Source organism: Thalassophryne amazonica, chromosome 7, assembly GCF_902500255.1.
Source record: "Thalassophryne amazonica chromosome 7, fThaAma1.1, whole genome shotgun sequence".
NCBI classification, from domain to species: Eukaryota; Metazoa; Chordata; class Actinopteri; order Batrachoidiformes; family Batrachoididae; genus Thalassophryne; species Thalassophryne amazonica.
In genome coordinates, this window is record NC_047109.1 from 71,452,898 (window position 1) to 71,466,463 (window position 13,566).

The 13,566-nt window shown below is 43.1% G+C and overlaps 1 protein-coding gene across 4 annotated transcripts in view; it reads right to left on the reverse strand.

Moving 5' to 3' along the window:
- grik5 (glutamate receptor, ionotropic, kainate 5) overlaps positions 1–13,566 on the reverse strand; it is a 352,876-nt gene that overhangs the window by 25,190 nt on the left and 314,120 nt on the right. For all 4 annotated transcript variants that reach the window (XM_034174412.1, XM_034174411.1, XM_034174414.1 and 1 more), the window contains exons 12-15: positions 12,562–12,765; positions 10,058–10,171; positions 9,308–9,417; positions 8,921–9,094 (exon numbers count right to left, since the gene is read on the reverse strand). In XM_034174412.1, the coding sequence (XP_034030303.1) occupies positions 8,921–9,094; positions 9,308–9,417; positions 10,058–10,171; positions 12,562–12,765 (602 nt within the window). The remainder of the gene's footprint in view (positions 1–8,920; positions 9,095–9,307; positions 9,418–10,057; positions 10,172–12,561; positions 12,766–13,566) is intronic.

A 13,566-nucleotide genomic window follows, 5' to 3' on the forward strand; every position in this document is an offset into this window, starting at 1 on the left:
GGTTATTGTCTTTAAGGTGGAGATGAACTGCAGACTGAGGTCCACTGGCGCCCTCTCTGCAGTGCTGGTATAGTCTTTTGTGTAAAAGTTGCTTAGTCTCACCTATGTAGTGTTCGTTACAGTTTTCCTGACATCTGATAGAATACACTACATTGCTCTGTTTGTAACTAGGGATCATGTCCTTAGGGTGAACTAATTTCTGTCTCAAGGTGTTACTCAGTTTAAAGTAAACTGGGATTTTGTGCTGTCTGAAGATCCTCTGTAGTTTTCCCCCTACTCCTGCTAAATAAGGGAGAGACACTCTTCTTCTAGTCTCCCTCTCCTGTCTATCTGGTCTCTTTGTTCTCTGGGACTTCTGCACTTTGTCCAGGGACCATCGTGGGTACCCACATACAGTGAGGGCTTTCCGGACACGTTGTTGTTCTTTAGCTAGCTCTTCCCTCTGCAGTTGTGGGCACCTGTATGGCTCTGTGTTGAAGCGTCCTGATCACCCAGAGCTTGTGTTCAAGGCGGTGGTTTGAGCCAAAGAGCAGATATTGGTCAGTGCGAGTTGGTTTTCTGTAAACCCCTGTCTGGAGCTGCCTGTTCTCTCCAATCATAACATCACAGTCCAAGAAGGCTAAATGGTTGTTTCTGGCATCCTCACGTGTGAACTTGATGTTGGCGTCCACCGAGTTGATGTGTTCTGTAAAGTCTTCAACTTCCTATTGCTTGATTTTAACCGATGTGTCATCAACATATCTGAACCAGTGACTGGGAGAGATGCCCGTGAAAGACGTCAAGGCTGTCTTCTCCACTTGCTCCATGTACAGATTGGCCAGAATGGGGGATACCGGAGACCCCATCGCACAACCATGAATCTGTCTGTAGTAATTCCCCCTAAACAGGAAATACGTGGTGTTGAGACAGATCTCCAAGAGTTGGCAGATGTGGTCTGGTGTGAGTTGGTCCTTTCAAGTAGAGACACATCCTCCAGCAGTCTCTGCCTCACAGCTGACATGGCCTCAGCGGTGGGGATGCAGGTGAACAACGATGTCACATCAAATGACACCATAGTTTCATCTGCCTCCAGCTGTAGGTCCTTGATCTTGTTCACAAAATCTTGTGTGTTCTCCACATGGTGGTCTGAGTTACCCAGTAGAGGAGCCAAAATCCACTTGAGGTGCTTGGCCAAATTGTACGTGATGGAATCTGTGCTACATACAATAGGCCTGAGTGGCACGTCCTGTTTGTGGATTTTGGGCAGTCCATAGATGCACGGAGTGACGTCCCCAGGGCACAGTCTGTAGTATGTCTGCCTGTCGATGAGTCCCTCTTTCTCCAGGTTTTGGAGGTAGCTAATGATTTTCTTCTTATAGCCACTCGTGGGGTCTCTCTTCAGACGTTCGTAAGTATTGGAGTCACTGAGCAAATTGTTGATCTTGGCCTCGTAGTCCGATGTGTTCAGGACCACCGTGCATCTGCCTTCAACACAGAGCCATACAGGTACCCACAACTGCAGAGGGAAGGGCAAAAGAACAACAACGTGTCCGGAAAGCCCTCACAGTATGTGGGTACCCACGATGGTCCCTGGACAAAGTGCAGAAGTCCCAGAGAACAAAGAGACCAGATAGACAGGAGATGGAGACAAGAAGAGGAGTGTCTCTCCCTTATTTAGCAGGAGTAGGGGAAAAACTACAGAGGATCTTCAGACAGCACTTCTGTCTTCTTCAAAATTTCTTCAAAATTTCTTCAAAATTCTTCTTCTTACTTATAAGGTTTTGAATAATCAGGTCCCATCTTATCTTAGGGACCTCGTAGTACCATATTACCCCATTAGAGCGCTTCGCTCTCAGACTGCGGGCTTACTTGTAGTTCCTAGGGTTTGTAAGAGTAGAATGGGAGGCAGAGCCTTCAGCTTTCAGGCTCCTCTCCTGTGGAACCAGCTCCCAATTCAGATCAGGGAGACAGATACCCTCTCTACTTTTAAGATTAGGCTTAAAACTTTCCTTTTCGCTAAGGCTTATAGTTAGGGCTGGATCGGGTGACCCTGGACCATCCCTTGGTTATGCTGCTTTAGACGTAGATTGTGGGGGGGTTCCCATGATGCACTGTTTCTTTCTCTTTTTGCTCCGTATGCATCACTCTGCATTTAATCATTAGTGATCGATCTCTGCCCCCCTTCACGGCATGTCTTTTTCCTGGTTTTTTCCCTCAGCCCCAACCAGTCTCAGCAGAAGACTGCCCCTCCCTGAGCCTGGTTCTGCTGGAGGTTTCTTCCTGTTAAAAGGGAGTTTTTCCTTCCCACTGTTGCCAAGTGCTTGCTCATAGGGGGTCGTTTTGACCGTTGGGGTTTTTCATAATTATTGTATGGCCTTGCCTTACAATATGGAGCGCCTTGGGGCAACTATTTGTTGTGATTTGGCGCTATAGAAGAAAAAAAGTTGATTGATTGATTGAGCACAAAATCCCAGTTTACTTTAAACCGATTAACACCTTGAGACAGAAATTAGTTCACCCTAAGGACATGATCCCTAGTTACAAACAGAGCAATGTAGTGTATTCTATCAGATGTCAGGAAAACTGTAACGAACACTACGTAGGTGAGACTAAGCAACCTTTACACAAAAGACTATACCAGCACCGCAGAGAGGGCGCCAGTGGACCTCAGTCTGCAGTTCATCTCCACCTTAAAGACAATAACCACACGTTTGAGGACAAGGAAGTTAAAATATTAGCCAGAGAGAAGAAATGGTTTGAGAGAGGGGTCAAGGAGGCATTCTTTGTGAAACGTTTGAAACCCAGCCTTAACCGGGGAGGTGGTCTGAGACATGCTTTGTCCCCTGTTTACAATGGGGTACTCAGGTCAAAGGAGTTTCAGTCTTTTGTTCATGGCAATGAGTCATTCATGTCATCAGGAGAGTCATCAAGGGAGCCATCAAGAAAGCCATCCATCCCATCATTAGGAGGGACAGCTGCCCTGTCATTAGGAGAGTGCTAAGTAGAGCACAATAGTTGCTAATTAGAGCTATTGTTTAGTCACTAGCCTATAGCAGTCTGCCTCTCAGTAGGAGGGGTCTGGTTAGGTTTAAAACTCCAGCTTTTGTTGGCTTCTGTTCATTCGTCTCTACAAGAGTCAGACAGAAGTCAGACTCCCAGAGCAAGAATTTTAGCTGAGGAAGCTTCTGCAATTTGACGCAAAACGTCCTCACGTCAAGCAACCCAGTCCAGTCGAAGATTCAAGCTTCTCTACTATGGAAACCACCTGGACAACTGAGAGCCTACACAGAAACATTGCTAGAAATGGGTTTACCAAAGTTGTTAGGTCAAAAAAACTAGTGTATCAATATTTGATACACTTTGATCACAGAGAAACTGCGGAGAGTTGACATTTGCTGTTTGGTATGCTTACGTATTTTCAGTCAAGGATGAACGCTGCAAAACCAGAAAGTTGATAGGACTAATATTTTTGGAGAAATTAGTGATATTAGCTAACAACAGTGAACAATGGATGTTGTGCTGCAATGCACCATGGGATTTTGGAATGTTAAATTTTGTTATTGTGGCTCATGTTAGTTTAACAGTGTTGTTAGTGTTACTGATTTATTGTGTTTTTGTTGTTCAATTGGTTTAGTCAATTTGGTTTTGTCATGTTGCCTTTAATTTGAGTGGGAAGGATAGTGTCTTCGATGTCTTCGCCACTGCCACTGTTGATGTATGTGTAAAATAAAAGCACCTGCTTGCAGCAGAATGCAGAAAAGACAAAAAGCTCTATGTGCATGAGAGTGTGTATAACTCTGATCACAGACAAACTGGGAAGACCTGACATTTGCAGTTTGATATGCTTATGTATTTTGGGTCAAGGATGAATGCTGCCAAAACCAAACATTGACAGGACTAATATTTTTGGCGAAACTACGGATATTAACTAACAACACTGAACAATCAATGTTGATAATTACATTCTGGACTCACACGTTATTCCAGCAGGGGGCGGCAAATCATCTATATATATTAAAAGCGTGTGTGTGATTTTATTTAGTAAGTTCAATGTAAGTACATAATATCATTGTAAATATGTAAAAAATACATGGATGACAAAGTGAAAACAGTTACTTCCATTGTGACCCACTTAAAAATCAAATGACAAAATAGAAGTAATAATAAAATAATAATACTGATAATAATAATACTGATAATAATAATAATAATAGTGTGTATATGATAACAAGAACTTAAACAATTTAAAAATACATTAAGACAGTAAATTAACATTTAAAAAATTACATAATTAACAGGAAACAAAAGGGTTGAGTTCTTCAAAAACTGTTGAGGTCTAAGGTTCTAAAAACATTCTGGACTCATGCCATCCCATCTCATTACAGAAACTTTGCATAATTTATTACCACCCTTGAGAAATGCCAGCTACCTATTTTATAAACACTACCCAAGCTAGATCACATGGATCCCCACAGTCTATGCATTAGTTACATAGAAAAGATTTTAAAACAATGTATAAATAAATTACAAAATAAACATGTGGTGCATTGCAGCAGCTCCAACCACAAGGAACTGTCAATATCAGAGTCACATTCAAAAGCTTAATAATAATACATTTTCATAATTGTCTCACTAAAATCAAGCACAAGTTCGAACTCAATGTGTTCTGTCTTCATGCTAGTCAGAAATATCCATCAAATATCCTTCAGTGTATGAAAAGTGGAAAGTCCCTCACAAAAAAATGTTGATGTGCTCTATTGGGAAGAAGGTCATGGGATCGATTCCCACCTGTGGCTTTTCCGTGTGGAGTTTGCATGTTTGCATGGGTTTCCTTCGGGTGCTCCAGCTTCATCCCACATTTAACCCCTTAACGCCCATCGTCGCATATATGCTACAATCTCTGACTCAAATATGCACCTTACCAAATTGACCTGTATGCCCGTTGTCGCAAATTTGCAACATACCATCATTATTATTATAACATTATAACATAAAGTCATTACCAGAATACCCAATATTACTATCTATTTTTTGTGCAAAAGTGAAATTAATAATCTCAACATTATTTACCATCTACTTAAAGGCAAAAACACACACAAAACATTTTTTTATATACAGCTATATAAATTCGGGCATTAAGGGGTTAAAGACATGCAGCTGGATTGGAAACTTTATAATTGCCCAGGTCTCCCTTGCAAAAGAGATCTAAATCTCAATGAGAATAGCCTGGTTAAATAAAGGTTAAATTAAATAAAAATTTCCATGACATTTTGCTTTGTCTGTAGGACTAAATAAAAGTTTTAAAGTGTTTTCAGGCTCACAGCACTGTTCTTTTAGCATTTCTTGTTGGGAAAGTGTAGGTACACGGACCCACAACAGGGGGCGCAAATGAACGGACAATGGAGTAGGTCAAATAACAACACTTTACTGTTGTGAATGTGCACAACAAATACAACAGATTACAACAATAGACAAAAGTCAATTTACAAAGGTGTCGTGTGGGCAGGCTCGAAGATAGGAGACGCCTGTCCAAAGCAGAACCGGAACCACACGATTTCCTCCGCCACCAGACCCCGGGAATACTGGAGCCGCCAAGTCCCGAACTCCCAGGTGGCCACTGCCTCCGCGTGTCGGACCTGGTACTGCTGGCGAGGAACAAAAAGCAATTAAATGAGGGCGCGTTTGCACCCAGGAATCCGTATGACACGAAAGCTACCTCCACCTCTCGTTGGAAAAGTAGTCCACGAAAAAACGCACAAAGTTATAATGAATACTGTCAAACAGTTAGCTGAGGTACGTTACCTTCCAGGTAGAACGCTATCTCGGCAAAGAGGTGGAGGCGTCGTCCTGCTGATATTCCCCTGCTGATCAGATGATGGGTAACAGCTGTTGCAGGTGATGCGTGACAGCTGTCACCCTGGCTGCTCCTGTGAGGCGACTGCGCCCTCTCGTGCCTGAAGCCCGCACTTCAGGCAGGGCGCCCTCTGGTGGTGGGCCAGCAGTACCTCCTCTTCTGGCGGCCCACACAACATTTATGAGCATTTAGTAGCAGTGTGAATCCTCACAGAGTGATGCTGAGCTCTGACTACACTCTGCCGCACGCAGACAGAGACAGACCCATGTGACCTGCTCTGGGCTATAGGATTGATAATCTGCAATAGGGACTGAAGCAAGAGGTGACACTCTGTAGTGTCAAGAAGTTGTTGAATGATGTCTCTGTGGCATTCCATCACTCATCTATTAACAGATACATGACAAAAACAGCAAGTGATGACAACTGGGTGTCTTTGGTACCAAGTCTCTCTGGAGAATTCTTGGGTATCCTTGAAATAAACAAGTGGTTACATAGGTAGAATAAGTTAAGGAGGAGTAGCACTTGCATTGTGAAAAAGCTTGTGCTACAACATTTTGAACACGTAGCGCATTTCTCTGTGCATGATCCAGTATGTAGGGGCCTGATTGTTGAGGTTCCCAGTGGCTGGAGAAGGTCAAAGGGACACCCACATTCCACCTGACTGCAGCAAATAGATGGTTAGTTTTGAGAGGTGGGGAGAGGCCGGTATTTTGCCTGGGTGGTTGCCATCCAAGGCCCATAGTGGATCCTTGGTGTTGTGGATGTGCTGATGCATGAAACCAGCACATGCTGACTGTACTTCCTCAGGAGGCTCAGCTCTTTCAGTGTCTACAGAAATATGTATGCTGGTACATATAGTGAGGCAGCAGACAGCAATTGCTCCATAAATAGGGCTCGAAATAGTACGTGCATGTGCTAGTTTGTGCACGTATTATTCGAGCGGTTCACGTAATTTTATACTTCACTAGCACAGGTGCAAGTAACTTTATCCAAGTTTTATCAACTATAAGTACCAGTAGAATGAACCAATAAAGGAATAAATAAGGAAAAAAACAATTTCCAGTGTGTTGTCTTCATCTTCCCTGGGTTTTACGACTCTCACACATGGAGTGAGTTGCTGTGACGATTCATTTGCGCGCGCACGTGAAAAAAAAAACTGTCTGGCTGCAGGCTGTTAGTTCCTTGCTCTCTGCTCAAACTCATCACTGTGTTAAAAAAAGGACATAAGTCCTGCTCACAGACTGATTGCCAGAGACAGGACATGTCCACATGAAGTATAACTCCAGACATCTCCACATTTACTCACGGATGGTTTGTTCGTGTGCATGCGCATCTCGCGGTCACAGGAGGAAAGATAAACTATAACAGAATTCAGAGCACAGACCTGCAGCTCAGCACAAGAACAAATATACACTCGAAGTGAAATCAGAGTGCACAGTCTGTCTGCAGCCAAACTGTGCACTGTGACTTCTCTGTGCAGTGAACCTGCAGGCTGTGTCCTCACCTCCTCTCTGCCCCCTGCTGCTTGCACCTGATGCAGACATTCCTGCATCATCATGACGCCACAGGAAGAAGCAACTTGAAGTGGGCCCGGTGTGAAAGTGACTAAAGTGATTTTTGGTTGTGCAAGTAACTTTTTTTTGGTGCAAGTAATTTTTTGTTACTAGCACCAGTGCAAGTAGGTTAAAAAAATGTATTTCGACCCCTGATAAACCACCAAAAACATGGTCTACGAGGTCTGTTAGAAAACTATCCGACCTTTTTATTTTTTTAAAAAACTATATGGATTTGAATCATGAGCGCTTGCATCAGCCAAGCTTGAACCTTCGTGCGCATACGTCCATGTTGGAAGTCTCACAGGACAAGTTGTGACATGCCCAGCTGTTACACAATTTCTCAGATACTCACTCGACTGAAAAGCCACCGAAAGCCATCTGAATCTTCCGAATGGTTTCCAACACGGACATGCTTTTTGTTGTGCGCCATTGCGGCTCCGTCCCGACGCGCAAATTCCTCCGCACGTCTTTCATTACAAAATCTCCTGTAACAGTGGAATGTGCCGCAAAAGTGCTGATGTCCACCTCTTCTGTAATTTCTCTGGTAGTCAGACGACGTCCCAGATCAACACAGCGTTCGCTTTGGAAATGATCTGGTTGTTTCAGCCTGTCGATGGCCGCTCGGAGCACGGCGCGCCCTCCGCTGCTGTGGGCCGTCTTTAATCCGGTTGTAATGCTCCTTAATTTGTGTGACGCCTAGAGTATCCTCACCGAAAGCCGTCTGAATCTTCCGAATGGTTTCCACCTGGCTGTCTCTCACAGTTTCTGGAAAAATTTGATTCAGCGCTGCTCCAATCGCGCAGCCATTTCCCTGACAATGAAAATCCGATGAGGAGGGTGGACCAGTGCTCACTCAAAGCCTGCCCACAGGCGAATGACGCAACCGACAGGCGTGAAAAAACTCATGTGCATGAAGGTTCAAGCTTGGCTGATGCAAGCGCACATGATTCAAATCCATATAGTTTTTAAATAAAATAAAAAAGGTCGGATAGTTTTCTAACAGACCTCGTAAATTGAAGCCCAGCATTTTCCTGTTATTTATACCAACCAGATATGCCTTACACAGGTGGATTCCCAAAGTGCATACAATCAATAAAATGGAATTGAAAGCAACAGTTAAATGAAATAAAAGTAAGCACAAAAGGAAAAATGCAAAACTTCACCTCAGGAAGCTTTGGTGGCTACTCTCTACTTGCATGATTTGAGGTGTTGTGCACAGATCCATTAACTCCTGACAATCTAATGTGAGAGTACTGTCTGAGTAGCAATGTGCCAGTTTCCAGCACCCCCCAGGGATGACAGATGACAATCCAACCATGACTAATTAAGAGACTAAATACAGCCCCCTTGTGCATTGCATTTTGAACTCAGATTACATGCCCTGTGAATAGCGAAGTAGAGTTTGACACTCCCCAAATGCACTTGAGCTACTGTATATATTTTAGACCGTGCGCTGCAGATTGTCAAGATAAAATCCCAAATGTTAATGACACATACAGACACATTCTAATTCAGCAATGGTATCACGTACCACACCCCGCTAACACATCTGGTAGACAGTGCTCTGGGCATTATCTCTGATCCCTGCTGCATGAAGCCTCCCACAGGGAACCACAGGCTGTTTCCCAGGGTGTACTGGTTCTCCAACATATCCCTGCGCTCTCGCAGACATGGATTAGGATTATACCACTCGTAGGGACTCAGCCTGTGGAGGAAGCATGAGTACAATGGAGCAAACAGTAGATCAGGCTGTAGTAAAGCATTTTAAAAATTTTCACATCATTTACTTCATCCATAAACATAATCTGATCAATGTCTCCATGGGAAACCGTAAAGGGTAAACCTCGTAACCAGCTGAATGACAACACAGTACACATGCTGCAGACAGTCAGTGCATTGTGAGATGTAAGGTGTTGACCTTGCAGCCAGGAAGAGCACACAGCTGACAGCCAGGTAGGCGAGCAGCATGAAGAGCCAGACAGCTGGGGAGAAGGGATCTAGAAAGGAGAAGTAACCTGGCTTCCTCGCCTGTTACAAAGAGACAGAGGAAGAAAAGAGAAGGAAATGAAATTATAAATAAAGAGAGAGAGAGAGAGAGAGAGAGAGAGAGAGAGAGAGAGAGAATCTGATTTAGCTAAAGAAGCCAACATTGGCACGCAGGCTGGTAGAGTCAGTAATTTAAGGGAGGTGCCATGTTGCAGCAGTGAGTGAACTGTCTCTTTGCACCACAGGAGGGCAGTGTCACTCACTACACTGTAATAAGAGTCTGCAGTGCTTTGACATGCTAATGCCACAATCCATAAACACTCAGTTTCACAATGCTCAGTGCTGAAGCACACTTAGGCCAAACCCCAAATGTCATTAGCCACGTAAAGCCACCACTGTTACCTAGTTACAGAGCACTGATTTATTGAACAGCTGAGACTGCACCAATAAATGTCAGTACACACACACAGTGGTTGCAGCATTACTGCACAAACACAATTTGAGCTTTTAAGTTGCCTTAAATTATGTGAGATTCTCTAAGCTTCATCTAGTTTAGTTTGACATCTTCTAATGCGAAGCTGATGACTTAAAAACAGCAAAAACAAATAACGCGAAATCCAGCAGAAGCTCCATATGAGCATCACGCAGTGGGAGAACGTCCAGATCTCGAGAACAGCCTCACCAGGTGAACTCTGTACAAGATGCTGATCCCCAGGGTCATGAAAGGCTTGGAGAAGTCGATAACTTTCTCTCGCTCTGACGTGATGGTGAAGGCTGCCACGGCCAGGTCTGCTTTCTGTGGAATTTACAAAGACAAGCGAGGGATGGAGGGAGGGAGAGGTGGTGGAGAGTCGGGGCGCAAACAATAAGTGGTCAGGTACAGTAAGTGCAAAAATAGAACCAAACTTGATGTTACACCAAGAGCACGAGAGTAAAAAAATGGTGGTATAAAATGTTCATTTCCTGGATCCGAAGAAAAATAAAAATAGAAGAAACCTTTTGACTTGAAAACAGTAGAAAAACACACAGATGTGCCCACACTCAGATTACTCAACTGAGGCTAATTGCTAGTAAGAACTGGGTGGCTGGTCTTTCCGCCTGTTTGAACCATTGCAGGTCTCTGGTTGCTCTGTTTCCCCTCCAATCGTTCCATTACAAGCTAATTGATGAACATGGGCTGCTAATTAGAGCCGAGTGATCAGGCAGTGGGGAGGGCAGGGAGGGGGAGGAAGCATGTCAAGTAGGTGGGGGAACACCAGTGTGGCTGACCAAGCATGGGACCACAGCCTGGTAACTCAACTATACCATATGGTAATTAGGCAAAGTGGGGCTCTCGTTAGCCTGTTTCAGCCACAGTGTGTGTGTCACGAGCACACAGGGCGGGGACAGGGAGTGACAGGAGACACCAGGTTTCTGGAGTCCTGTCACATTCAGACGAAGACCATGAAGAATGAACGCACTGTGTCCTGAAAAATTTGATGAACACAAAGAATGTGCTGTTTTTAAGTCCATTCTTTGCCTTTAACATGTTCCTCCTGATTCCTTAACACACACATGATCATGTGTTTCACGTGCAATTTATTCTTACTACAAGCAATCATATCTCACACATGCATACCAAATTTTCACTACTTCCCTGTCATACTTTCTGCCCCATGTGCTACCTGTTCAGGCCATCTCCAGCTTTGAGCTTTAAGCTTTAAGCTTTGAAAGCTTTGGTAGTATGTGCCTCCTCAAACTGTTGTTTAAATGTATTAATAATCAAGCACCTGAGCCACTCAGTCCATTTGTTCAGAGACCAAGCAGAAGTAGAGTCACCAGAGGTTCTACTCATATAAACAATAATTGTAAGATTCCACAGTGTAGGAAGTGTGGAAGTCATTGCCGCCCAAGCTCAAGAACATATCTGATTTTACGATGTTCACCCCCAGGCTCAGGTTTTGGCTTAAAAGTCGCCAGTGTTGCTCCCATGTGCAAATAGCACTGTGAGTGAAAGAGTGAGTCAAGGAAGGATTGAATGGAGGAGTGAGTGTATTAAACCACAGTAACTGTTTTTAGTTTTTGTAAATTATGGATGTGTGTTGGTAAGTGTGGTATTTTGGTAAGTGTGGTAAGAGAATTTTACATGTGAGAAGGTGGATTAATGATTGAATGAAATGGTGAATATTATGTACATTATTTATTTAAATTTTAGAATTATGAATTATGTAAATTGTAGAATTATAAATTATGTAAACTGTAGAATTATGTATCATGTAATTTGTAGAAAGGTCCAACCAGGGACAAGAGCTGTGAATTAGCTGAAGCTATAAACTCTTTGTGCATCGCATCAGTTGCAGATACTGCTTGACTTATGTTGACTGCATTGTCAAAATAAATGAATAAAATAAATGAAATTAAAATGAATGCTTTCGTGTGTAAAAGTAAGTCCCTTTGGCTGCTCCCTTGGTTTTCACTCAGGGTTGCCACAGCAGATCCAAGGCAGATTTGCATGTTGATTTTTGGCACAAGTTTTACGCCAGATGCCCTTCTTAACACAACTCCACATTACATGGAGAAATGTGGCAGGGGTGGGGTTTGAACTCAGAACCTTCTGCACTGAAACCAAGCGCACCAACCACTTGGTCACCACCTCTCTGTGCTTTCTTGTGTTCACATGTGTAAAAACAGCTCTCCTGCCAACTCCTCCTGTCTCTACTATGAACAAACACTCAAATGCGCTCCGTGCATTCATGCAGGTGCAAGATTTGAGGTGAACAACAATTTGTACGAGGAGCTGAGGGAGAATTTTTTTATTTTATTTTTTGGCTGTGTTTCAGTACCATGGACAGTGACCGGCACATTTCACAAAGCAGGACACAGACAGCGGCTGAGAAAGTCTGTCCTCACCTCACTTGTGCTATATATATATGTATATATATATATATATATTAGTATACAGTCCATATTTAACATTTAAACAAATTTTTGTGGAGTATAAGATGTCTTGCTTTTTGTGGTGTACAGTAGTTCTGCAGGAGCACCCCAATTTCATTGTACTCCCCCATACAATGACAAAGACTATTCTATTCTATTCCACTGCGTGCTCCCAGTTTTTTTTACAGATGTTGTGGAAATGTGGCTGAGTGTGATGTGTAGTTCGTGTCTGTAGATGGCAGGGAACAGAGTAGTTCGGGAAATACTCACCCTGTTGATTAGCTCTCCCACCATGCCAGTCCAAGAACCATTGGGCTCTGGAGCACCGTACAGCCCGTCATCCACTAATTTGATCTTGAAGGAGAATTTCAAGATGTCTTCCAGCTCCCTCAACATGTCAACACAGAAACCCTCATACTGACTGTTGCCCTGGAAATCCTGGTAGTTATCCTTCCGCATCACATAAGGATTCTCCTGAACACAGAAGGAAAGGTTTTGATGTTGTTCATCTTGTTTGAAGAGGTATTGTTGACTGAAAGCAATTGCTATATATATATATATATATATATATATATATATATATATATATATATATATATATATATATATATATATACACAATCATCAGCAATCTTAAAGTGGCTCATATTAATTCATCTAATAACTCAACACATGAAACAAGCAATGTAGGAATTAAGAATTTCCTATTTAAAGGCTACAGACCATGTGATGCCTGTAGCCTTTAAATATGAAATTCTTCATTTGATATGACTGCACATTCCTGAATCATCCAGCAGGTGTCAGTGTTAGGCACTTGGTGTCTTCAATTTCACACGGATTCCAGAACAAATCCAGCACACTATAGAACCATCAACAACCAATCCACCCCCTCCTCCCAAAAGCATCCCTCTATCTGCCACAAGGGTCACGGGTGGGGGGTGAAACTGGAGCCTATCCCAGCAGTCATAGGGCATGAAGCAGGGTACTCACTGGACCGGATGCCAGTCTGTTGCAGGGCCACATATAGACAAACAAAAATTCACACTCGCATGCACACCTACAGACACTTTAAAGTTTCCAGCCCACCTAACCCAGCTTGACTTGTTTATGGAATATTACATAGACAAACTTAGCAAAGTAACAAAGCAAAGATGCCTTTGGGATTCATCTAGTGTGTCAAGTTCAAGTTACAAGTTGTTGGCATCTGTTGTTTTTAAATTATTGTCTATACACACTGGTTGGAATGAACTAACTCTCTCAGTAACCAACTTATCC